Consider the following 26,903-nt stretch of genomic DNA (forward strand, 5'->3'; position numbering starts at 1 on the left):
GTCTTGACCGCGTTTCCCTGGTCATCCGGACCATGCAGCGCATTGTGCCCCCCTTTTTCTCTAAGCCGCAGCAGGATAAAGGGGGCTGAACCGAACTGCGTGTCCCGTCCTCGGCAGCCCTGGCTGGGCCACTGATTTCTGCAGTACTTGCTCCTTTATTATTGGGGCCTAATCTTTTGCCTATTTTGGTCCTTGGGCGCTTGGGATCCAGGTGTTTTCTTTGGTAATTATATGTTCAATAAATTCACAAAATAAAATACCTGCTATTCTGTGTCTGAGTTTAATTTTAGCTTCTCCACCTCCTAAGATTGCCTTTGTTCTCACGTTGGAGGAGAGGTTCTGGAATGCAGAGATTCAAGTAATATAAGGCAATTGAAGACATTTAGGAAATGGGAGAAATTATTCTGTCCCGTTATTCGATATGAACTACTGTCAGCATGGGGGACTATTGCCTTAGTTTTACAGTTGTATTTATGTGTTACTCTAGAACACCAGAGTACCAAGTAAGAGTTTGGGGCTTATTGGCCTTGATTCAGATCTGTGAAGAAAAGGGCTGGGCCAGCAGGTTAAGTGGGTCCCACGCCACCCTCTGTACTCACCTGTCGTCTGAGGCCTCGTCCCCCGAGGCTCTCTGGGATTCGCAGAGCTCCTTCCTTTGTGCAGCTCTCTTGCATCATCTCTCCCCAGAGTGTTCCCCAGTTCATCATGCTGCTGCTTTCTTCCCGAAAGTCTTGCCAAGGGTCCTTGAAGAAAACAAAAGGGGAAGTGGTCCCTCTCAGGGCCGGGGTGGGGGGGGGGGGGAGTAGATTATTCTCCGCCTTCCCCTGAAAGACGCCCTCATGTAACACCACAGTGGGGCTGCTTACAAAGCACCAGAGTGGCCTCGGAGGGGAATGGCGGAGGCCCCAGTGCGAGAGGTGAGTGTCTGGGATGGAGAGAGGAGGAACAAAGCATTGTCTGGGGGACAGTCCACACTGCAGAGAGAGACTGAGCTGTGTAGAACGCTGGGACTACATGAACTTGTACCTGCCTGGGTGTCTATAACTAGGTCTTCCGGAAGAAACCGGGAAAACAAAGGCAAACCTGTCTTGTCTGTGAGGAAGGTGTCAAAGCAAGAGGGTGACCAGTGTCTACAACGGCTTCTGGCTTGTGGGCGCATTTCCTTGAGCAATGTCACCAAACAGAGCCCCAGCCTGGAACTCAACTCTCTCTGTCAGTCCTGTTCTTTCTTACTTTCTACTGGGCGGACAGCTTTTTTTTTTTTTTAAATTTAATTTTATTTATTTATTTGACAGAGAAGGAGAGAGAGAGAGAGAGAGAGCGCACAAGCAGGAGGACGGGCAGGCAGAGGGAGAGGGAGAAGCAGGCTTCCAGCTGAGCAGGGAGCCCGACATGGGGCTCAATCCCAGGACCCCGGGATCATGACCTGAACTGAAGGCAGACGCTTCACTGACGGAGGCCCCCAGGTGCCCCCGGGCAGGCAGCTTTAATCTCTGAGGCACGTGGTGGGTCGACCTGAAGCTAGAGAACAAGGATGTGTCTACAAACGTGAAATACCACATTGCTACGATGAGAGGTAAAAGTCACAGGATCTTGTCCACAGATGCAGAAAAAGCGCTTGGCAAAATACAACGTATTTTCATCATAAAAACCTTCAATAAATTAGGCATAGAATTAATAAACCCCAATATAATAAAGGCCCCATATGACAAACCCTGCAGCTAACATCATACTTAACGGTGGAAAGTTGAAAGCTTTTACTCTAAAATCAAGAACAAGGCATGGCTGTGCAGAGGCATACCCAGTTAAATTTCAATCTTTAAAATTCAAATTCATTGAGAATTGGGTTTGGGCCTAGCAAATGCGTACAAGACATATTTGTACTAGAAAACAATGTGCAGTAGACACACATCTGAAATTGAGATTTCGAACTGAGAGTTCTAACAACGTCAATCAAGGTAGCTGGCACTGTTCACCAGATGGTCTAGGTCGGGAGCCAATAAGCTCTTCACGTAAGAGACGCAGAGCTGCATTGGCCAGGAGGTCGTAGCTTCCCAATCCCCGTTCTATGTCTTGACCATCTGCATTGGCTCATTCTCTCACCTGCTGAGAACGCATGTGAAAATCTCTAAATGTAACTTTGGACTGGTCCCTTTTACCTATGAATCCTATCAATTCTTGCATCATGGATTTTGAACGTATGTTATTGGCACAAACATATTTATGATCATTTTCTCTTCCGGATGGAGTATTTGCTACTTTTACTATTATGAAATGTACAGTTTTCCTTGAATCTGATTTATCTAATACGCATACAACCATGTTAGCCCACTTCACTCACTATTTATTTGTAAGTCCTTTCCCATCCTCTTACTTCCAACCTACCAGTGTCTTTATATTTTAATTATGTGATTCATGTAGACAGCACATACTTTGGTCTTTTACAAAATCTAACAATGTCTCCTTTTAAGTTGGATTGTTTGGCAAATTCACGTTTAGTATAACTACTGATATGGTGGGATTTAAGCCTGCCATTTCGCTATTCATTTTTGGTTTGTCCCTTCTCTTTTTTGTTTTTGTTCAATTTATTTGAGGAGAAATGCACACATGGAAAATTACACACTTTTAAAGTATACGGTTTTATGAGTTAGGACAAAGGTGTACACAGCAAAAGTCAAGATACAGAACATTCTCATCACTCTCACAATTCTCCCTGTGCTTCTGTACAGACACTCTCCTCTTCTACATTCTGCCCCCAGATGACAAATATAGCTTAGATTGGCCTACTCAGCCTAATGGTCTGGGGATTCATCTAAGTTGTTGGGTGTATCAGTAGTTCATCCCTCTTTGTTACTGGCCGGCATTCTATCGCATGGATGTACCATAATTTGTTTAATCATTCACCTGCTGATGGACATTTGGCTTGTTTCCAAATTGGGATTATTACTAATAAAGTTGACATGAAAATTCATGTACAAGTCTTTGCAAGGATATACATATATACATACATATATATATATATATATATATATATATATATATTGTAAGGACATATATTTTTAATTCTCTTGCTTAATAGAAGTGAGAGTTCTGGGTCATATGGAAAGGGTAAGTTTATTTTTTAAATTTAAATTCAATTAATAAACGTATAGTGTCCAGTTTTCCCAGCACCATTTATTGAAGAGACTGTCTTTTTTCCACTGGATATTTTTTCCTGTTCTGTCGAAGATTATTTGACCATAGAGTTGAGGGTCCATATCTGGGCTCTCTACTCTGTTCCACTGGTCCATGTGTCTGTTTTTATGCCAGTACCGTGCTGTCTTGGTGATCACAGCTTTGTAGTAAAGCTTGAAATCAGGTAACGTGATGCCGCCAGTTTTATTTTTGTTTTTCAACATTTCCTTAGCGATTCGGGGTCTCTTCCGATTCCATACAAATTTTAGGATTATTTGCTCCAGCTCTTTGAAAAATACTGGTGGAATTTTGATCGGAATGGCATTAAAAGTATAGATTGCTCTGGGCAGTATAGACATTTTAACGATGTTTATTCTTCCGATCCAAGACCATGGAATGGTCTTCCATCTTTTTGTGTCTTCTTCAATTTCTTTTAGGAGTGTTCTGTAGTTCCTCGAGTACAGATCTTTAACCTCTTTGGTTAAGTTTATTCCGAGGTATCTTATGGTTCTTGGTGCTATAGTAAATGGAATCGATTCTCTAATTTGCCTTTCTGTATTTTCGTTATTAGTGTATAAGAAAGCCACTGATTTCTGGACATTGACTTTGTATCCTGCCACATTACTGAATTGCTGTATGAGTTCTAGTAGTTTGGGGGTGGAGTCTTTCGGGTTTTCCATATAAAGAATCATGTCATCTGCGAAGAGAGAGAGTTTGACTTCTTCCTTGCCAATCTGGATACCTTTTATTTCTCTTTGTTGGGGAACCCTCCTACACTGTTGGTGGGAATGCAAACTGGTGCAGCCACTTTGGAGAACAGTGTGGAGATTCCTCAGGAAATTAAAAATAGAGCTTCCCTAGGACCCTGCAATTGCACTACTGGGTATTTACCCCAAAGATACAGATGTAGTGAAAAGAAGGGCCATCTGTACCCCAATGTTTAGAGCAGCAATGGCCACGGTCGCCAAACCGTGGAAAGAACCAAGATGCCCTTCGACGGATGAATGGATAAGGAAGATGTGGTCCATATACACTATGGAGTCTGATGCCTCCACCCGAAAGGACGAATACCCAACTTTTGTAGCAACATGGACAGGACTGGAAGAGATTATGCTGAGTGAAATAAGTCAAGCAGAGAGAGTCAAGTATCATATGGTTTCACTTATTTGTGGAGCATAACAAGTAATATAGAGGACAAGGGGAGATGGAGAGGAGAAGGGAGTTGAGGGAAATTGGAAGGGGAGGTGAACCATGAGAAGACTACGGACTCTGAAAAACAACCTGAGGGTTTTGAAGGGGCGGGGGGTGGGAGGTTGGGGGAACCAGGTGCTGGGTATTAGGGAGGGCACAGATTGCATGGAGCACTGGGTGTGGTGAAAAAACAACGAATACTGTTACACTGAAAATAAATAAAAAATTTAATTAAAAAAAAGAAGATATAAACCGGAAAAAAAATAAACATATAGTGTGTTATTAGTTTCAGAGGTAGAGTTCAGTGATTCATCAGCCTTATATAATACCCAGTGCTCATTACATCACCATCCCCCCACCCTCCTCCCCTCCAACAACCCTCAGTCTGGTTTGTCTTCCTCTCTGATTTCATCTTGTTTAATTTTTCCCTCCCTTCCCCTATGATCTTCTGTTTTGTTTCTTAAATTCCACATGAATGAGATCATATGATGATTGTCTTTCTCTGACTGACTTATTTTGCTTAGCATAATACCCTCTAGTTCCATCCACGTCATCACAAATGGCAAGATTTCATTTCTTTTGATGGCTGCATAGTATTCCATTGTATACATACACCACATCTTCTCTATCCATTCATCTGTGGATGGACATCGAGGCTCTTTCTATACTTTGGCTATTGTGGACGTTGTTGCTATAAACATTTGGGTGCACGTGCCCCTTCCGATCACTACTTTTGTATCTTTGGGGTAAATACCCAGTAGTGCGATTGCTGGGTCATAGGGTAGCTCTATTTTCAACTTTTTGAGGAACATCCATTGTGTTTTCCAGAGTGGCTGCACCAGCTTGCATTCCCACCAAGAGTGGAGGAGGGTTCCCCTTTCTCCGCATCCTCGCCAGCATCTGTCATTTCCTGACTTGTTCATCTTAGCCATTCTGACTGGTGTGAGGTGGGATCTCATTGTGGTTTGGATCTGTACTTCCCTGATGCCAAGTGATGTTGAGCACTTTTTCATGTGTCTGTTGGCCGTCTGGATGTCTTCTTTGCAGAAATGTCTGCTCGTGTCTTCTGCCCACTTCTTTTTTTTTTTTTTTTTTAAGATTTTCTTTATTTATTTGACAGAGATCACAAGTAGGCAGAGAGGCAGGCAGAGAGAGAGAGGAGGAAGCAGGCTCCCCACGGAGCAGAGAGCCCGATGTGGGACTCGATCCCAGGACCCTGGGATCATGACCCGAGCCGAAGGCAGAGGCCTTAACCCACTGAGCCACCCAGGCGCCCTTCTGCCTACTTCTTGATTGGATTATTTGTTCTTTGGGCGTTGAGTTTGGTAAGTCCTTTATAGATTTTGGATACTAGCCCTTTATCTGATGTGTTATTTGCGAATATCTTCTCCCATTCTGTCAGTTGTCTTTTGGTTTTGTTGCCTGTTTCCTTTGCTGTGCAAAAGCTTTTTATCTTGACAAAGTCCCAATAGTTCATTTTTGCCCTTGCTTCCCTTGCCTTTGGTGATGTTCCTAGGAAGAAGTTGCTGCGGCTGAGGTCGAAGAGGTTGCTGCCTGTGTTCTCCTCAAGGATTTTGATGGATTCCTGTCTCACATTGAGGTCTTTCACCTATTATACGTCTAATTTTTTGTGTGGTATAAGACAGTGTCCAGTTTCATTCTTCTGCATGTGGCTGTCCAATTTTCCAAACACCGTTTGTTGAAGAGACTGTCTTTTTATCCCCGCATTGGATATTCTTTCCTGCGGCAAGTTTAAGTTTACCTTTACAAGAAACTGAAGAACTGTTTTCCAGTGTGATTCTAGCAATTTACACTCCCACCGGTGACGTATGAGATTTCCATTCCATCTGTATCCTCTTTTAGTCCTTATGTCTTTCAACTTTATTCCTCTTTTTCAAAATCTGATTTGCCTATTCTAGGTTCTTTGCACTTCCATGTACACTTTGAAATCAGCTTGTCAATTTCTGCAAAGTCAGGACTTTTATTGGGTTTGCATTGAATTTATAGATTGGTGTGGTGAGAATGTACCTCTTAAGAATACTGGGTCTTGGGGCACCCGGGTGGTTGGTTAAGCCTCTGCCTTCGGCTCAGGTCATGATCCCAGGGTCCTAGGATCAAGCCCCAGGTCAGGCTCTCTGCTCAGCAGGAAGCCTGCTTCTCCTCTCCCTGTGTCTGCTGCTCTGCCTACTTGTGTGAGTGCGCTCTCTCTTTCCATCAAATAAATAAATAAAATCTTCAAGAAAAAAAAGAATGTGTGGTCTTCTGATCCATGCACATGATCTATTTCTCCATTTATGTAGGTTTTCTTTAATTTCTCTTACCAATAGCTTTTAGTTTTCACTGTAAAGGTTTTGCACATACGTTATTAAATGTGTCACTAAGTGTTTCCTGTTTGGGATACTATTATAAATGATTGATAGTGATTATTTTTTAATTTCACTTCTCTTTTTTTGTAGCTTACTTAGGATTTTCTACATACACAAACATGTTATCTCTGAATGAAGATAATTCTATTTCTTTTTTTCCAATCTGTATCACTTTTATTTCTCTTTCTTGCCTATTGTACTGCCTAGGATTTCCAGGACAATTTTGACTAGAAGGAGTGAACATCCATACCTTGTTTCTCAAACTTTGGGGGTGGTGGTGGTGGGGTTGTGATGAATGACATGGGTTGATTTTTTTTTAAAGATTTTATTTATTTATTTGAGAGAGAGAGTGAGAGAGCTTGAGAGGGGAGAAGGCCAGAGGGAGAAGCAGACTCCCCATGGAGCTGGGAGCCCGTTGAGGGACTCGATCCCGGAACTCCAGGATCATGACCTGAGCTGAAGGCAGTCTCCCAACCAACTGAGCCACCCACGCCCCCTGGATTGATTTTTTTTTTTAAATGAAAACCGGTCTTTCATTCTTAGGATAAACCCCACTGGTCATGATTGTATCATCCTCTTTATAGGTCGCTCGACTGAATTTGCTAATATTTAATCAAGTTTTTTCTTGACCAGGATATTGGTGTATGGTTTTCTTTTCTTGCAATGTCTTCATCTGGTTTTGATATTGTGTAATGCTGGTCTCATAAAATGATTTGGGAAGTGTTTCCCCTCCTCTGCTTTCTTAAAGAATTTGTATAGGATTGGTAATATTTGTTCTTTAAGTATTTGGTAGTATTCATTAGTAAAGCCATGCGGGCCTGGAGTTTTCTGTTCCATTTCTTTCATAGATTTGGGGATATTCATGTTTTATATTTCTTCTTGAGTCAGTTTTGGTAATTCCTTATTCACAAATAATGGTCCTGATATTCCCTGGTTACACTTTTTAAAAAAAAATCAGTTTTCTTGTGATTTTTTAAAAGCTTTCAGTTTCATGGATTTTTCTCTATTGTTTGTCCATTTAACATTTTATTCATATCTGCTCTTATCTTCATTGTTTCTTTCTTACCATGTGTTGAGATTTTAGTTTGCTCTTCTATGTCTGATTTTTTGCCATATTGTTCTATCAATTACTAAAAGAGGAGTGTTAAAATGTTTACCTCTGATTGCAGATTTATCTATTTCTCCTTTCTTTTCTGTGAGTTTTTTAAAATTTAAATTCCATTAGCCAACTTATAATACATCATTAGTTTCAGATGCACTGTTCAGTAATTAATTGTTGCGTATAACACCTAGTGTTCATCTCAGTACGTGCCCTCCCTAATGCCCATCACCCAGCTACCTCATCCCCCCCACCTCCCCTTCTGCAACCCTTGGTTTGTTTCCTAGAGTTAAGAGTCTCTTGTGGTTTGTCTCCCTCTCTAATGATTTCCCACTCTGTTTTTCCCTGTCTGTGAGTTTCGTTTCATGTATTTTGAAGCCCCTTTATTTGTAGCACATACATATTTAGAGTTTTAGGTCCTCTTCGTGAAGTGACCCCTTTATCATTAGCAAAAGTCCTCCATTCCATCACCTTCCTTGTCCTGAAGTCTACTCTGCCTATTGATATAGGCACTCAAACTTTCTTACGATTAGAGTTTTTGTGGTATATCTTTAACCATCTTTTTACTTTTACCATATCTTCCCGTCTTCATATTTGAGGTGGATTTCTTTTTTTTTTATTAAAGATTTTATTTATTTATTTGACACAGAGAAAGAGATCACAAGCAGACAGAGAGGCAGGCAAAGAGAAGGGGGAAGCAGACCCCGCCAAGCAGAGAGCCCGATGCAGGGCTCGATCCCAGGATCCCGAGATCACGACCCGAGCCAAAGGCAGAGGCTTAACTCACTGAGTCACCCAGGCGCCCTTGAGGTGGATTTCTTATGCTTAGTTTTCTTATGCATAGTTTTGCTTTGCCTTTTTATCCACTGTGGCAATCTCTGCTTTTTAGCTGCACTGTTTAGACCATTTACAAAAATTGTAAGTAATGTTATGGTTGAGTTTAAACCTACCATCCTGCTGTTTATTTTCTATTTGCCCCATGTGTTCTGTGTTCCCCTTTCCATATTTTTATGACTTCTTTCGGTTTGACTAATTTCTAGAATTTTGCTATGTGTGCATTTATTTTATGTCTAGGGTTCTAGGGTTTCTAATAAGTATTTTATGTTATTATAGACTACCTTCAAATAATTTCAGATCATTTCACTTTTTTTAAAGATTTTATCTACGTATTTGACAGACAGAGATCACAAGTAGGCACAGAGAGAGAGGAGGAAGCAGGCTCCCTGCCGAGCAGAGAGCCCGATGTGGGGCTCGATCCTAGGACCCTGAGATCATGACCTGAGCTGAAGGCAGAGGCTCAACCCACTGAGCCACCCAGGTGCCCCATCAGATCATTTCACATTTAATGTAAGGACATTACAATTACCCCCTCATCTCCTTTGTGCTCTTTCAAATATATTTTATTTCTTATAGTGGTTATAAACCCCATGCTATGTTTTTCACATTTCTGCTTTAAATGGTTTGCTATGATAGAAAGAAATTTTAAAAAATGAGAAAAATATTTTTATATTTACTTACATACTTTACATTTCTGGAACACTTAAAAATAATGTTCAATTAGCTGACATATAATACATCATTAGCTTTTGATGTAGTGTTCAACGATTCATTAGTTGCGTAGAACACCCAGTGCTGGAACTCTTCATGACTTCACGTAGATCCAAGTTCCCATCTGGTATCACCCTTCTTTGTGGAGAATTGTTTTTAGCATTTCTCATAGTGCAGGCTTTCTGCTGACAACAAATTAGCTATTGTGTTTCTGAAAAAGTCTTTATTTTTGCTTTCTTTTTCATTGAGGTAAAATTGGCATAATATAACATAAACCATCAGTGGCATTTACTACATTTACATGTAAAAAGATTGCTAGGCAGGGCTGGCACAATGAAGAGAGCAGCCAGGGAAGTTGGATAAATTAGCCCCGGAGAGAAGGGCAGAACCCTCTTCTGCTGAGGCAGGAAATACGCAAGGGTGTCTGCTGCTGTGGGCAAGTCTGAAGGTCTGACATGGGGCGCGGAGCGGATAGATTTCTTGCCCGATGATGAGAGAGGAGAGGAGAGAGTGTATCACTGAGGGCCTGCCAGGCCGTGGGAAGGAATTTGGCTTTGGCTCTGAGTGAGATGGGAGGCACTGAAAGGTTCAGAGCAGGAGAAGGAGGGACCCAACTAATGGCTTTTTTTTTTAATTAACCTATAATGTATTAGTTGTTTCAGGGGTACAGGTCTGTGAGTCATCAGGCTTACACATTTCACAGCACTCACCATAGCACACGCCCTCCCCAATGTCCATTACCTAGTCACCCCATCCCTCCCCTACCATCCCCCAGTCACCCTCAGTTTGTTTTGTGAGATTAAGAGTCTCTTATGGTTTGTCTCCCTCCTGATCCCATCTTGTTTCATATTTTCCTTCCCTTCCCCCCACAACCCCACACCCTGCCTCTCAAATTCTTCATATCAGAGAGATCATACAATAATTGTCTTTCTCTGATTGACTTATTTTGCTCAGCATCATACCCTCTAGTTTCATCCACGTCATTGCAAATGGCAAGATTTCATTTCTTTTGATGGCTGCATAGTATTCCATGGTACATATGAACCACATTTTCTTTATCCATTCATCTGTTGATGGACATTTAGGTTCTTTCCACAGTTTGGCTATTGACGTTGCTGCTATAAACATTTGGGGACCCGACTAATGTCTTATCACTGATCCTGAGCTGTGGCTCTGCTGGGTTGGTGATAGGTAAATAAGGGCGCCATTGTAGATCATTACAAGATGTAGGGCCCTTACTCAGAAGTTTCTGAGGGATTGTCTCCCTCAGAGGCGCATGCACTGTGGCTTCAAGATCTGAGCAGCTCCTTTTGGTGTGGGCTTGCCATTTTCATTCTCCTGGCCTCGACCTTACCACTGGCCTCCTGAGCCTAACCCCCCTCCTCCAATTCTGAGTCTTTCATCCTTAAGCTTGAAACCTGTCTTCTTTGTCCCTGGACCTTCCCTCACCCCCCACTGCCTTTTAAACTGGAACCTCCAAACTTAGATCCTCGTCTGATTCTGAGTTGGGCTCTACAGGTTTCTGTGCCTGGTTCCATGAAGCTGGGGAACGAGACCCTGGTGTCCCAGTTTCTTCTGGAAGGGCTGACTGACACAGAGGAGTGGAGGCACTTGCTCTTTGCCATTTTTCTGCTGGTCTACATCGTGGCTGTGGTCGGGAACCTGGGCATTGTCAGCCTTATCGTAGTGGGCTCCCGACTTCACGCCCCCATGTACTTCTTCTTAGCCAACCTTCCACTACTGGACACTGCTTATATCTCCAACACGGTGCCCCAGGTGTTGGTGCAGCTGCTGGCAGCAGTGCGGACCACGCCCTGTCATGCCTGCCTTACTCAGATATTCTTTCTCCACTTTCCGGCTCCGGGGCTGTGCTTCCTGCTCCCAGCCATGGCCTACGACCGCTATGTGGCCATCTGCCAGCCCCTGCACTATCTAGTCCTCATGGGCCCACGGACCCAGACGGGGCTGGCTTCAATCTCTGGCCTGCTTGCCTTGGCCAACGCACTCACCCACATCATCCTTGCGGCTCTACTCAAGTTCTGTGGGCCTCGCCTTATCACCCACTTCTTCTGCGACCTCCCTCCGCTGATGAAACTCTCTGGCTCAAGCACGCGGGCCAATGAACTCGCCCTGTTTTTCTTCAGCTTTGTGGTGGCTCTTGCGCCCTGTGCCCTGGTTGTGATCTCTTATATACGCGTCGTGGCTGCTATTCTCAGGATCCACTGCGCTGAGGGCCGACGAAAAGCCTCTTCCACCTGCGCTGCCCACATCACGGTGGTCTGCGTGTTATATGTGCTGATGCAGGGCTCGATCCCAGGACCCTGGGATCATGATCCAAGCCGAAGGCAGACGTCCAACCGACTGAACTCCCCAGAAGTCCCGACTCCTTGAGTCTTTACTCAATGTACAATTACATTCATCCAATTTTTTACATTATGTTATAATTAACATCCTGCTTGATTCTGCCTTATTTGCACATGCATTTCTCTATGACAGATCCCCAAAGGTGGGTCAAAGGGAGTGAGCATCTTAAATATTAACAGAAAGTGCCAAATAAATGTCCACACGCATTTTACTACTTCTTCAACTGATAAGAGTCCTTGTTTCTAACTGCATCCTTGTCTAACATTGGAGGTTGCTAACTAGTTAAATTAATCCTCCACTAAAATCTGTTCTGGTGTCACTGAGCAAATCCTAAAAGCAAGACTTGAAAGGATCAAACTATTTCCAAGTAATAACAGAATCCCAGAACAAAGCCCAAGAATATGTTTGGGAACACAAATACCAAGGCAAAATTTCATGATGTCTGGCATCCAATCTAAAATTACAAGGCAGGTGAATAAGCAGGAAAATGCAATCCTACTGTGAGGTGAGAAATTAACCAGAAACAGGCATCCAGATTGGAAAGAAGAAAGTAAAACGCCCTTATTTGTAGACAACCTGATCATCTATGGAAAAAACTGATGTAATCCACAGAAAATCTACTAAAACTATGGGCAAGTTTAAAAACGTTGTAGGAAACCAGACACAGTACAGAGAGCTAACTCCTTTTCCTGCCCGGCTTAACTAATTGTCTCAACAGTTTTCTTTACAGATCTGAAACAAGGTCAATAAGCCACAAAATTCCAATTCTACTGTTTCTGGGTTGTTTGATCTCGTGCAAACTAAGTCTGGGTGGCTCAGTTGGTTTAGTGCCTGGCTCTTGATTTCAGCTCAGGTCATGATCCCAGGGTTGTGAGATTGAGCCCTGTGTTGGGGATCTGTACGGTGCATGGAGACTGCTTAATATTCTCTCTCTCCCAATCCCCCTTCCCCTCTCCACATTGCTCTCTTAAAAAAAAAAAGATGCCTCCCCCACAACGATAGAGAATCAATAAAGCCAAGAGTGCCCAAAGTCCAGTACAACTAATCAAACCCTCATGATAAAGTGGCAGCTGGCATAGGAACCAATGCCCTAGGGAAAGATGCACTGCCCAGGGGGGCCACTAGGTCGGTCTTAGACACCTTTCCCTGGCCTGGGCTTAGCAAGAAAGCAGGGCACAAAGTGCTGCATGGGCCGAACCAACAGGGAAAACTGGTCAAGACAGGAGGTGATAGAAATGTGGAGTTGGCCAGGGTCTTCAGCAATTAGTCAGCTAAAAGTGAGGGAAAAAGAAAATCAAATTAATGTGATAATTCTGCCCCATCTCTCTCTGCCCCCACAGGTAGTGACAGGCCTCGTATGCCACATGTACCTCCTTAGATCTTACCTGTGGGTAATTCCAATTCACCATTAGAATAGTGATTGACCTCAGCCACCTTCCACCACCCCCAACCTGGGCTCCTTTCAGAGCTAACATAGCTAGGATGTTTCCGGATACCATGAGCTCCTTTTGAATTGTCCCTTGTAGGATTGGCCATTTGGAGACAGGGACTGGCGGGCCACCTCTGTCTACATGGCTGATGGGAAAGATACAGTGAGAGTCAGTTAAGGCACCACCCAACACCAGTCTTGTCTGTGCCTTGGCCTCCTTCTCACTCCAAGACCTGCTCCCCCTCTGGTCACTCTCACCCTTCACAGCACCCCCAGGTCTGCTCCCCTCCTTCCTGGTCCCTCAGACCATCTCTCCCCACCGTCTCCCCTGGCCACCACTGGCCCCTTTGCTCCAGGACAGCCCCTCCAGCAGCCCTGGCTCCTCCCTGGACTCTCCTTCCTCTGTGCCCCCAGGCTGACCTCCTCTCCTCGCTGTCCCGTTGCCTCCCCTAGATCCACTCCCCTGGCCAGCCAGCCATGCCTCAAACAGGATACAAGGGAAGAACCTAGCTTCCTGGCCCTCTGGCTGTGGGCCTGACAGGCACACCCAGCCCTGATGCAGCATATGCACAGCGCAACACCCCGCATGTCCCCTGGCCATGGTACTGTGTGCCCTCCAGGTCCTGGTGTGGCGTCTCCACCCGGGGCCAGGATCTTGTGGCACCTACGTGACCCGTGGGTCTCCCCTGGCTGTAGCACTTGCCTCTCCCTCACCACTTCCACAGGGTCCCTCGTGGCCTTCAGGGCCATCTGGACTGCTAGGGTCACCCGGGCAACCCTGACCTTTAGCTGTGCCGATCACACCGCCTGCACCTTGGTCTGTGGCCTGCGTGGTTCCTCAGCTTATACTGCTGGCTTCTAAGCCCTCCCTGAGCCACAGAGTGAATGAGGCTCCCTCGGGAAGCTCTGCCCCTTAGCGGGTGACGTCACCTGGGCTCCCCCGAGCACCTGCATAAACCACCGCTGGTGCCATTCCCGAGAGACCCCTCTTGTGAGGCTGCTGGCACGTGACTGTTTCCTGCCAAACCCACCTCGCCCCCAAGTCTGTGTCTGCGAATGCCCTAGCCTGGCCCACGTGTGACCAACCCGCTGGCCGTGTGTCCCCTGTCACGGAGCCCTGGGAGGCGGCCCGACACCTCGGAGCCGCTGCCCACCTGGTCCTCTCTCTGGGCTTCACACGTGGCCCAGGAGGGCCCCACCCGGACCCAAGGGCGGCAGGGCGGGGAGCGCCACCCCTGGGGCAGCTCCCAGTCACTTTACCCTCTGCTGACCCGGCGCTCACGGGCTCTCCCTCCCCCAGGAACAAAGTCTTGCGGCTCTCCGGGGGGCTGGAGGTGCCAGGGGCCCTCAACTGGGAGGTGACCCTGTGTCTGCTGGCCTGCTGGGTGCTGGTCTACTTCTGCATCCGGAAGGGGGTCAAGTCCACAGGAAAGGTATGGCCGGAGGCCCGCGCAGGGCTGGGGGTGATGACCGGGCTGGGGGCAGCACGGCCATGGGGGGGGGCATGGGGGAGAGAAGGGCGGGCTCTGCCGAGGATCACCGCTGCAACGGGAGGGGGCCAGGGCCTCGGGCCAGGGCCGCGGCGGAGCACGGAGCAGGTCCTTGAATCCAGACTGCTCCATTCCCGCCCATGCCTGGACCGTCTTCCTTGCCCTCCAGACTCCCCCACCCATGCCAGGATTGTCCTCCCCGCCCCTCCAAACTCCCCCGCCCAGGCCTGGATCTGGATCCTCCTCGCATCCCACCTCCAAACTCCTCCACCCATGCCTGGATCGTCCTCCCTGCCCTTCCAAACTCCCCCGCCCATGCCTGGAGCCTCCCCCCCCCCACCTTCTCCCTCCTGAGGTGGGGAGAAGCCCAGGCAGCCGCTGCCCCTTGCCTGTGTCGGGTCATCGCCGACTGCCCCTGCCCCGCTTTCTCTCTATCCCTCACTCCCTTGTGCTGGCCCTGGTTGGGGGCGGGGGGCACCCAGGCTGTGGCTCTCCCTTGCCTGCCTGTCCTGCTCTGCTCAGCGTGGACGGGAGGCAGAAGTCATGGGGGCCCGTGTTGCTCTCTGGCCGGCGGGGTCTAGCCCCGACTACCAGACTCGGCCTCTCTGCAGAGTGACGTGCTGTCGGGGGCCGGGGGCCGGGGGCGGGGCGGGAGATCTGCCCCCCGGCTGCTGTCCCGCTCCCTGCCTCTCCCCTCGGTCTGCCGCTGACCTGTGCCGGCCGTGGAGGTGCTCCTGCTCCAGCCCGGGCGCGGAGCTTCCTCGGGGAGGAGCCGAGGCTTTGAGGAGCAGAAGGGGGGCTGCTGGCCGACCTCCCTCTCGGCTTCGGGGCAGCCTGCTACGGAGGGGGCAGTGTGGCCCTCTTGGCCATCCTGCCGAGCCGGGGGCCCCGAGGGGGAGGCGGGTGCCGCGGGGCCCCCTCTGAGCCGCCTGGCCCCCCAGATCGTGTACTTCACCGCAACATTCCCCTACGTGGTCCTCGTCGTGCTCCTGGTGCGTGGGGTGCTGCTGCCCGGCGCCTTGGACGGCATCATCTACTATCTCAAGCCTGACTGGTCGAAGCTGGGGTCCCCTCAGGTGAGGGCGAGGTGTGGGGGAGTGGGGTGGGGGGGTGGGCCAGGCCGCAGGGCCCCTCACGCCCTCCCTTGGCCGGCCCTTGCGCAGGTGTGGATAGATGCCGGGACCCAGATTTTCTTCTCCTATGCCATTGGCCTGGGGGCCCTGACGGCGCTGGGCAGCTACAACCGTTTCAACAACAACTGTTACAAGTAGGTGCCCCCCCACCCCTGCCCCCCCACCCCGCCCGTGGGCAGCAGGCAGCCTGACCAGCGCGCGCCACCCCTCTGCCCCCAGGGACGCCATCATCCTGGCTCTCATCAACAGCGGGACCAGCTTCTTCGCTGGCTTCGTGGTCTTCTCCATCTTGGGCTTCATGGCCGCAGAGCAGGGCGTGCACATCTCCAAGGTGGCGGAGTCAGGTAAAGAGCCGGCCCCCCTAGCCCGGCCCCTGGGCCGCCGCGGCCCTCCGGCGCACCGTGCTCGCGGACACGCGCGCCGGGGGACGTCCCGGGAGCCGGAAGAAACGGTCCCCGAACTGGCCGCGTCCCTCTGGGCCAGAGGGAGGCCCAGCTGTTCCGGCGGGCTCACAGCTGCAGCCTCGTGGGCCAGGCCCCGCAGAGCCTCGAGCTCCTGTCCGCCCGGCCCCAGGGCCTTGGCGCAGGGCCCTCCCATCTGCTCCCATCTGCGAGGCCGACGCACCACGGAAACCCACAGCCCCTCCCATCTGCCAGAGGGCGCAGGGGGAGAGGAGGGCCTTTCCGGGCTTCACGGGGGGGGGCCTGTGACCGCAGTAGCGGCTGGAATCAGAGGCCGGGAGTCCAAGTCAGACGACCCAGCCTTAGGGGCTCGAGGGACACCCGGCAACGCCTCGACCCGAGAGGCAGGGGCCTCGGCCACGAGATGCTCTGGCCGCCTCCGTCCCTTTGGGAAGGGGGGACGAGGAAGGCAAGCGACGAGGACCGAGGACCGCGGAACGCGGGTGGGACACACCCGTGTCTGAACCCTGCCCCTTCCCCTTCAGGGCCGGGCCTGGCCTTCATCGCCTACCCCCGGGCCGTCACGCTGATGCCTGTGGCCCCGCTCTGGGCCGCCCTGTTTTTCTTCATGCTGCTGCTGCTGGGCCTGGACAGCCAGGTTTGCCAGGGGTGACGGAACGGGGGGGCTGGGGGGGTGGGGGGCAGATGGGGGGGCACTGGGGGAGCGGAGCTGGCCGGCAGGGAGGGGGGAGGGGCGTGGCCTCAGCGCCTGGCCACAGTTTGTAGGTGTGGAAGGCTTCATCACTGGCCTGCTCGACCTCCTCCCGGCCTCCTACTACTTCCGTTTCCAAAGGGAAATCTCTGTGGCCCTCTGCTGTGCCCTCTGCTTTGTCATCGATCTCTCCATGGTGACCGATGTGAGTGGGGGCGGGGCGGGGGCTCCCCCTCTTCCCCCCCCCCCCGCGGCTTCCATCCGCCTGCCGCTTCCCCTGACCCGGCTCTGTCCCCAGGGCGGGATGTATGTCTTCCAGCTGTTTGACTACTACTCGGCCAGCGGCACGACCCTGCTCTGGCAGGCCTTTTGGGAGTGCGTGGTGGTGGCCTGGGTGTACGGTAGGTCTGCGGGGCGGGGGGGGGGGGGCATGGCCTGCAGGGGAGGTGGGGTCTCTAGCTCCAGCCCTCACGCCCCACCCGCCCCAGGAGCAGACAGGTTCATGGATGACGTGGCCTGCATGATCGGGTACCGACCTTGCCCCTGGATGAAATGGTGCTGGTCCTTCTTCACCCCACTGGTCTGCATGGTAAGGGCCAGGGGAGGCTGGGCAGGGGGAGGGACGCCGAGGGCCCTCCGCCGGCTGAGAGCCGGGGTTCTCACCCGCAGGGCATCTTCACCTTCAATGTGGTGTACTACAAGCCGCTGGTCTACAACAACACCTACGTGTACCCGTGGTGGGGCGAGGCCATGGGCTGGGGCTTCGCGCTCTCCTCCATGCTGTGTGTGCCCCTCCACCTCCTGGGCTGCCTCCTCAGAGCCAAGGGGACCATGGCTGAGGTCAGTCGCCCGTCCCGCCTCTCCCTTACTCGCTAGGCATTCCGTCCCAAGCGCCCGTTCTCCTGGACGGACCAGTGCTGGGAGTCTCCGGGGCCAGCTCGGGGCGGGGGGGGGGGGGCCGGCGTGGAGGGCAGGCAGACCCTCCGGGGCTTGAGGTCACTGTGGGGCTAGGACGGGTCTGTCCCTTGCCTCTCACCCCTTTCCCTGGTACAGAGAGTGGGGTGTGTGGTCAGTACCCACGGGAGGAGGGCCCTTGGTCCCCAACCGGTGGCCGGTGGCGGGAAGTGGACAGAGGCCGAGGGCTAGCACGGGCACCTCCCCACCCCTCCCCTCCCCTCCCCTCCCCTCCCCGGGCCATCGCCCAGGGACTCAACGTGTCCCTCTCCCCTGCAGCGCTGGCAGCACCTGACGCAGCCTGTGTGGGGCCTCCACCACTTGGAGTTTAGAGCTCAGGACTCGGATGTCAGGGGCCTGACCACCCTGACCCCAGTGTCCGAGAGCAGCAAGGTGGTGGTGGTGGAGAGCGTCATGTGACAGGCGCCCTGGCTCCCATCACCAGCTCACCCTCTTGTAGCCATAGCAGCCCCTGCTTTAGCCCCCCCACCCCTCCGGGGGGCTTGCCTTTCCCTGACACTTTTGGGGTCTGCCGGGGGGGGGTGGGAGGAAGCACCACGAGTGCTAACTAAAATAACTTTTTCCATTTTTAATAAAACGCCAAAAATACCACAACCCACCAAAAATAGATGCCTCCCCTCCACCCCCCCCCCGAAGGAGCTGGTACGCACGCTGCTTCCCAGGCCCTGCCGACCGCCCCCCCCCCCACTCCTGTGCCTGCTGCAGTGTCTCCCCCGGCCCCAGCACGCCTGCCCCTCCGGGCTCTGCCCGACGCTCCCTCGGGCGGCCCGTCCACCCCAGGGGCGGCGGTGGCAGCTGGGGGACCAGGGCAGGAGAGCCAAGGCGGCTACTTCAGCTGGGCTCCACCCCTCTCCCCGTCCCTATTCTAGAAGCTTAGAGAGCCAGCCAGCAACGGGACCTTCCGGTTCCTGCGCCAATTGCCACCAATATCAGTTGTGTGAGCTTGTGTATGAATGCATGTGTGCGTGAGTATGTAGGGTGAACCTAGATCTCTTAGCCAAGGTCACTACCAGGTGTAAACTGTGCCTGTGGGCAAACGAGGCTTGTATTTTGCACATTTTATAAAAACTTGAGGAAAGAGATTCCTGCTTGTATATTTCTAAAGAGAAAAGAACCCGACGTCCCGACTCTCCCTGCCACTCCCGGTCCCTCTGAGCACCCCCTTAGCCCTCTGCCCCAGCCAAGGAGTGTGAATTTATAAATCTAATTTTCATAGGCAAAAGCTTCAAGCTGTTGAGCGTGCGAGTCTGTCGTGCGGGTGTGCATGTGCGGTCCCGGGCCCCAGACCGGGGTGGACAGAGTGCACGGCGGGGGCGGGGGCCCGTCCGGGAGCATCCCCCCACCCCCTCTGCCCGTGAGCCGGCAGGGTGAGATGCGCAGTCGTGACCCCCCGGGGGACCTGGGGCCGCTCGCCTGGCGCGCTCAGGCTCACCCGTGCCCTGCCCCCCCCACTGGCCCGGGCTGGGCACGACTGCAGGGATCTGAGGTGGGCAGCGGCCAGGGAAGGCCTGCGCCCAGGCACGGCTCCCACCTGCAAGCTTCAAGCAGATGCGCCTCCCGCATCTCAAGTCTTCCATTAGCAGCTTTAATTAACCCACGTGTGTGTCACGTCCGATCCCAAGACGGCCGAGCGGACCCTAGAAAGGCTTCCCCCACGCCGCCCCGACGTGGGTCGGAGGGGTGGGCCTGGGTGAGGGCGGGGGTCCAGCGGGGACATTCTTACTGTGCTAAAAAGCCACTGCAAACATAGCAATAAAAACATGTCATTTTCCAAAGCTGGCTCCCGAGACACCTCTGCTTGTCGTGAGGGGTTGCGGCGCGGGGGGAGCGGTGGGGGAGGCATCCCCACCTCGAGCTGCTTCCTCGGGCGCTTGTTCCGAGGAACCCTGGGCCGGCGCCATTCCAGGACCTGGGAGCAGAGCCGGTCCTGGAGCCGGCAGAGCACCTCTTCCCCACGCACCCGGTACACAGGGGGAGAGGAGCGAGAGAGCAGGGCAGGTGGGTAAGGGATTGATGAGAACACACAGGGAGGAACTGTTTGCAGGTCAAAGTCATCGATTTCAGGCAGGATTGGAGGCGAGGATGAAGAGTGTTGTCCAAGTGTTAGGCCTGGTCGTACTGACGTAGGCCCATCGGAGAAGAAACAGAGTGGACGGCCTGACAAACGAAAAGGTATTCCGGGTGCTTTCCGAGTACCTGTGGAATCTCTTTCTGGTCACTGTCACATGCAGCCTGCTAATTCCTGTGGCTTTTATTTCCATAGACATTTTTTCACACCTTAGGTTGTGCTGTGTCCTGGGGCCCCCATGCCCCCTCGTGGCCTCTGACTTTTTGACCCCGCAGACGACCGCTCTGCACCTGGCTCCGGGGCTCCCATCCAGCTCCCCGGATGGCTCAGTTTTTCTCCGTCATTCAGCCGGAGTGCAAGGTGGGCTTGGAAGGGCAGGGTGTTTGCTCTCCTGGGCAGAGCTCCCTGTGGAGGCAGCCAAGAGTCACTGAATAAAAGCCTGCTTCTCTTCTTAGGGTTTGGAGGGATCCCTCGAGGGTCGGGTGCTGTTTGAATGACTGCTATGAACTGGGGTTCCAGTAAGCACTGACATGTTCCATGGTTGCTCCCCGTTTCAGGGAGGCATGGGAGGGAAGTACAGATCGCTCATAATGCACACGCATGTGTGTGCTTATATATACACAATAAATCAATATGAAACACTGGAAGAAAATGTAGATGAGCTTTATTTGATTTTTGAATGGAAAAGCCTTTTCCAAGCCTACCAACAATGGAATAATAATAACCAGTCACATTTATTGGGCGATTACCATGTTCCAGTTGGTGCTCTACAAGCTGACTATGAGTGAGCTCATCTCCTGAGACACCAGCATTTTACTGTGGTTGTCTTAGTAAGTAAGATGACTGATCTTTGTTTTCTTTTCCAAACTGGCCCATATTTTCTTTATTTAAACATTTTTTTTATTTTAAAGATTTTATTTATTTGTCGGAGAGAGAGAGGGAGAGAGAGCGAGCACACGCAAGCAGGCAGAGGCCGAGAGAGAAGCAGGCTCCCCGCCGAGCAAGGAGCCCAATGTGGGGCTCGATCCCAGGACGCTGGGATCATGACCCGAGCCGAAGGCAGAGGCTTTAACTCACTGAGCCACCCAGGTGTCCCTATTTTTTTTTTAATTTTTGACAGTGAGCATCAATTACCTTTGTAAGCAGAACACAAATTAAGAAAGTTATTCACCAACTGTTGTTCAGAGAAACTTCTAATTAGTTCCCAAGTGAACTACTTTGCTGAAGTTTTAATAGTTTTGTTCAATTCATCAGAGGCCAATCTTTCCTTTGAAAGTGCTTCTAATTGGCCCCTTTTCTTGATACGGTTAGGAGGATTGTGATGAGGTCCCTGAAGTCTTTGCCAAACCCCAGCCCCAGGCGAACCACCTTGGGGCCTGCGCGGCACAGCCTTGTCTGCCTTCCAGATATTGAGCTACTTCCAAAAAGCGACCCTTTCTACATTGCACACGTAATGTTCTTCCTTCCTGGAAAGTTATTCCGTCAGAGGACAAAAGGTAGTTTGCTTCATCAGCATCTCATCAGTATTACATGAAGAAACCTTTTGCTTTTCTACCCCTTCCAAGTACTCTGCACACGCGCACATATGTGTTTGAACACAGCAAACACAGACAGCAAGACACTCAGGAGGGCTCAGCACCCCATGGCCCTCTTCTCTGTAGCGCCCGCGCCAGGCTGTGTAGCAGTCATGGCCTTCGTGTTTGTGAGGCACAGAAAACTTGCTTGGAATGTAGTAAATTAATCTATTTATCTATCTATCTATCTATTTATTTATGATTTTATTTACTTGACACGAAGAGAGAGAGATAGAGAGAGAGAGAGAGCGCAGAAGCAGGGGAAGAGAGAAGCAGAGACAGAAGCAGGCTCCCCGCTGAGCAGGGAGTCTGACGTGGGGCTCGATCCCAGGACCCTGGGATCATGACCTGAGCCGAAGGCAGATAGTCAACAGACTGAGGCACCCAGGCACCCCCCTTTTTTGTAATAAATATATTAGAAACACGTGAGGCCTGGTCTGTAATGACTATGGTTAAGAGGTGACAGGGCAGGGTATAAGAAAGGTGACGGTTAAATCACCGTGGATCTCTGCCAGTTGCCAGATATTCAACATTTTTCTTGAATTCCCGAGCTCTGAGTCAGTTAGCCACCCAAACCAGGACGTCCTGTAGGCCCCCAGAAGCCAACCAGCCCTCACTGACCTCACTATACTTCCCCCACTCCCCAAATGCTTCCCTCTCCTAGTGCTGTCTTGATGACAGGTGTTTCCACAGCCGCTCGTGTTCTGATGTCATGTGCCATCCAGTGAGTCCCCTCAAACGTGTCCCAGCCATCCTTCCTAGGCCACCCTAGGCCACGCTGGCATCTTCTCTCACCTTCCAGATGCATTGGCTCCTTCCCTCTGGGAACATGCCCCACCCCCAGACTGCTGAGGAGGGTAGCGGGCTGTCACCATTTCACCTCTGACCATTCCCTGCCCCATACCCCTGCAGGGGCCCTGCGATCTCCGGAGCTCTCCCTCCTCCCCAGGGTACTCTGTGCTGCCTGGAGTGGGGGCACTTCCTGTCCTTGCCCCTCCCCACCCCAGGTCGGAAGCGCCCGTGCGCATGGGTGTGTATGTGTGTGTGCAGGGGGCCGCCTGGGCTAGTGCTGTCACTTCCTCCTCTCACGGAGAGCGAGGCCACGGTGGACCGGAACCTGAGGCCTTGCTTCTGCCTGCGACATTCTCATGGGAGTTGCCTTCAGTGAGAACGCGAGCAAGGCAGTGCTCAAAAAGGGGTCATGGACTGAGTGCTCCTTGAGTTGGGCCTTACAGGAAGAGTGGAGGTTAGAGCTATGGCACAGATGCCACAGAGCATTCTGAGCAAGCGGGTTCCTTGGGCAAAGGGGCTCATCGGGGCGCCTGGGGGGCTCAGTCGGTTGAGCATCTGCCTTAGCTCAGGTCATGACCCCAGGACCCTGGGATCCAGCCCTGCATCGGGCTCCCCCCTCGCAGGGGAGCCTGCTTCTCTGCCTTCCTCTGTCCCTCCTCCTACTCCTTCTTTCTCTCTCTTTAAACAAAAAGGAGGCTCATCAGTACCTTTGCCTCTTAAAACTCTTTATTATGGCAGTTACACGTGTACACACAGGAGAGAGAATAGGATCGGAAACCCCCACCCTCCCTTCACCCAGCTTCAGCACTTGTCAACATTTCACTGGCTTACTTTGAAAACACGAAAGGATTTAGGGGAGAGAGCCGCGGGGTACGTTTCCGGAAGTGATAAAAGAAGAGGCACCCGGATAAGGTTGTCCAAGTGCAGGCGCGCCTACGCACCCTTTTATAAGGGCATCGCATGGTCCTGTCGCACAGCGGGTGACACCAGCAACAGTCTTGCTCCCTCTGTCCCTGGAGCTACACGGATTTGGTTGGGCCTTGTGGCGGAGCAGAGGGGCCCGGACTGCCCCGGGGCTGTGGCTAACCCCTGCAGCTGTGCATTCAGCACTGTGTGTGCCGGGCGCCAGGCGAGGGTCACTTTCTAGGCATTGCGCGTAGCTTTCTGCAGACCTTTGTTAGCTCTGGACCGTCACCAGGAATTTCTTGGGCAGAGACTCCAGCTGACTCTTTTCTGTTGTCACCATGTTCTCTCAGCGACTTGCATTCACACTGACCAAAGAGCAGGGAGGGCCGGGCACTAGGAAAGTGACCCGCATGGTTCCTTCCCCCCAAGATCTGCCGCTCCCATTGTGGGGTGCCCCGTCCAGTGGCTCTGAGGGCCTCTTTGTGGTGGAAAGTGAGCACGATAAGCCTAGCACGATAAGCAAGACAGTGAGAGCCATGAACCGAAGCGAGCAAGCAAGGTCGGAGACAACTGATGCTCGTGCCATTTTTTGGTGCATCACTCAAGTGCACGCACTTGGAGCCTAGGGCAATGTTGCTGACGGAACGCGGAGTCTAGAGGGAGGCGCGCACGGTGTTGGTTTAGCTGTCCAATGAGGGGTTGTCAAGGTCCTAGGCCCCTTCCTTCCTAACCTTTCTAACAGCATGTGGGTGTTCATAGGTACGGTGCTGGTGACTCCTTTCTGTGAATGAATAGTCTGTGACCATTGCATTAAAATAAGTTACCTTGGGACACCTGCATGGCTCAGTCGGTTAAGCGTCCGCCTTCGGCTCAGGTCGTGATCCCAGGGTCCTGGGATCGAGGCCCACGTCTGGCTCCCTCAGCGGGGAGCCTGCTTCTCCCTCTGCTTGTGCTCTTGGTCTGACAAACAAATAAATAAAATCTTTAAAAAAATAAAATAAAATAAGTTATCTTGGTGTCTAACTGCCCCCTGCCCAGGCTAATTCGTGAGCTCCTTGAGGGCAGACACGATGTCTTACGGTTTTCTGTATCTCAAGGCCCATGTCCAGTGCTTGGTACACACAAGGTGCTCATTCATTCATTCATTCACTCACTTATTCAGTCATTGAAGAGTTCTTCCTTTTAAGTGCTATGATGCAGGGGAACACGGGGATATCATTTATCGCAGCCTTTGGGCTGGAAGTAGAGGCAGCAAACATTTTCTTGGGGTTGTTACACCTGATCTGAGTCCCTGAATTGCAGAGGCCTCGGCTCAGCCGAACAGTGAAGGTTTTCATCTGTCGGCACTTGGGCTCTGAAGATCTTCCTGCGCCAAAGCTCATGGGGATTCACAGTTCGATTACTTCTTACTGAACATCTATTATGTGCCAGGTTCTGGGATGACAGAAATTCCTGATCGTTCTTGCCTTCAAGGAATCTCCACCTCTTCAGGCCTAGGTGACGAGTAAGCACACAGGGCCTCAGAGGAGGGGCAGCTCCCCGAGCCTGGCAGCTTGGATCAGAGGAGATACGGTCCGCTCGGGCCCTCAGGAACAGGGCACGCTACAGGACGAGGAGGGGTCAGCTAGCCCAGAGGCCAGAAGTGGGGAGATTGGGACATATCTTCTGAGCATGGGGGATGGGAGGGGGATGGAGCAGGAGGCGTTGCTGATTCAGGAGGCTTCGTTGTGTCTCAGGTGATCTCCAGGTTATTTTCTGATGTTGTGGGATTGAGTCTCGCACTTGGCTCTGCCTTTGCACTTCGCCTGGTTTTGACTTAGGAACACCTTGTATTTCTGTTCCTGCTGGCTCTTCGGCCAGAGAAGTGGTCGCCTTACTGTCTTGATTGCTCAGCCCGTGACCTTCTCCCCACCAGTGTCCTTGTCTGGCGGCGCTCCCGATGGCAGATGTAACTGTCCATGAAGGGACAGTGAGACACCCACACACACCTGAGAACTGCCACATCTTGGGAAGCTGTGGGATTCGTTCTTTCTCTCCGACCACAGGAAAGGGGGTTGCAAGGTCCTGGCGCACAGGACCACGGAGTAGCCCTCAGAGGGAGGAGTGGAGCCACACAGTGTGCTGCGGGGTGGCCGGCCGGATTCACGACAAGGGGCCAGGGCGGTTCTGGTGGACCCCGTCTTTCCCTTCACCTAGCAGCGGGTCGCTGCCTCATCTGGTTATAGCTATCGAGAAGTCTCCCGAGCGCGCCCTTGACTTCTTTGTTCCTCAGACTGTAGATCATAGGGTAGAGCATGGGGGTTACATTGGTGTAGATTAAGGACACAATTTTGTCCTGTTCCGGGGTGTAGCACGACTTGGGGCGAATGTAGATGAAAATGGCGCAGCCATAGTGCAGAACAGAGACCAGCAGGTGCCCAGCGCAGGTGGAAAAGGCTTTGCTCCTTCCCTCGGCTGAGTGGATTCTGAGGATGGCGGCGATAATGAACGCATAGGACAGCAGAATCAGCAGGAAGGGGATCAGCAGGATGAGCATGCAGACGAGGAAGACCGCAACCTCGTTGGCTCTCGTGTCTGAGCAGGCCAGAAAGAGCACAGCGGGGATGTCACAGAAGAAATGATTGATCTCGTGGGACTGACAGAAGGGCAGGAGGAATATCAGCGTGGTGAGGATGAGGGAGAGCGCAAAGCCACTGATGCAGGCCAGAGTCAGCATCTGCAGACAGAGGGCCCTGGTGATGATGACCGCGTAGCGCAGGGGGTTGCAGATGGCCACGAAGCGGTCGTAGGCCATCACGGCCAGGAGGAAGCACTCCGCCCCACCCAGGGCGATGAAGAGGTGCATTTGCAAGGCACAGCCCAGGAAGGGCATCCGCTGGCTCCTGGATAGGAAATTGGCCAGCATGTTGGGGACGATCACCAATATGTAGCAAATTTCAATGGTGGACAGATTGCGAAGGAAGAAGTACATGGGGGTCTGGAGGCAGGAGTCGATGAGGGTGATGAGCACGATGGTTGTATGTCCTGCCAGGGTGACAAGATGCATGGCTAGAAAGAGTCCAAAGAAGAAGATCTGCAGCCCGGCCAGGTCCCCGAAGCCCAGGATAATAAACTCAGAGTTTAAGGTGTGGTTTTTTGGCAACATTCTCCTCCGCAGAACTCCTAGGCTGGGAAAGGCAGTTTTCTAGCAGTTCTCCAAGTCGTGGAAGACCCGAGGGCTCTTCTCTTCATTCTATTACCTTCTCGAATTCTGCCCTCTGTTCACTGAGAATGAACTGCTCACTGTGACGCCACTTTATGCCACCTGTGGAGTTGTTATAAAAAATACAGTGGGGGTGAGTAAAGTCTACACGGAGTTGCCTTCACATTTCGGGGGCCCCTGGAGAGGGAGGCGTAGAACCTGCAGCAGCTGCTGCCTCTCTTGTTCTGGGGTCCTCAGTGCCAGAAGGCCCCGGGTTCCGCGTCACCTCCTTCCGGATACGTACCCCGGCCCCTGGACTGACTTAGTCTCTCCCTTAGGTTCCCACAGTCCTCTGGGCTTCCCCAACCACATTATTTACCACGGACTGCTGTGATTTTTAAAAAAATTTATTTGTCTGTGTAACCCAGTAGCCTGTGAGTTCCGTGATAGCGAGAATGACGTCTTATTCAGCTTCTCAAATATTGGCTTACACGTGCTGG

The 26,903-nt window shown here is 51.4% G+C and overlaps 3 protein-coding genes across 3 annotated transcripts; 2 read left to right on the forward strand and 1 right to left on the reverse strand.

Annotated features, from left to right (window-relative positions):
* Positions 1-10,914: 10,914 nt before the first annotated feature.
* LOC308337515 (olfactory receptor 3A1-like) lies at positions 10,915-13,624 on the forward strand (the record flags this gene model as incomplete). Its single annotated transcript, XM_080795602.1, has 4 exons — positions 10,915-11,670; positions 13,083-13,133; positions 13,269-13,334; positions 13,586-13,624. 4 exons carry the CDS (start codon positions 10,915-10,917, stop codon positions 13,622-13,624), a joined length of 912 nt encoding a protein of 303 aa, XP_080651728.1.
* A 146-nt stretch (positions 13,625-13,770) lies between these two features.
* On the forward strand, positions 13,771-19,654 carry LOC308337516 (sodium- and chloride-dependent creatine transporter 1-like; the record flags this gene model as incomplete). Its single annotated transcript, XM_080795603.1, has 11 exons — positions 13,771-13,850; positions 14,472-14,604; positions 15,603-15,737; positions 15,825-15,928; positions 16,014-16,138; positions 16,741-16,853; positions 16,975-17,112; positions 17,206-17,308; positions 17,396-17,496; positions 17,577-17,747; positions 18,141-19,654. The coding sequence occupies 11 exons, from the start codon at positions 13,771-13,773 to the stop codon at positions 18,279-18,281; spliced, it is 1,344 nt and encodes a 447-aa protein (XP_080651729.1). The 3' UTR covers positions 18,282-19,654.
* A 5,756-nt stretch (positions 19,655-25,410) lies between these two features.
* LOC308337517 (olfactory receptor 10V1-like) lies at positions 25,411-26,367 on the reverse strand (the record flags this gene model as incomplete). The annotated part of the gene is made up of 1 exon (XM_080795604.1): positions 25,411-26,367. The coding sequence occupies one exon, from the start codon at positions 26,365-26,367 to the stop codon at positions 25,411-25,413; it is 957 nt and encodes a 318-aa protein (XP_080651730.1).
* Positions 26,368-26,903: the final 536 nt, after the last annotated feature.

The sequence above is a fragment of the Martes martes genome (genome assembly GCF_963455335.1).
Source record: "Martes martes genome assembly, chromosome: X".
Classification (NCBI taxonomy): domain Eukaryota; kingdom Metazoa; phylum Chordata; class Mammalia; order Carnivora; family Mustelidae; genus Martes; species Martes martes.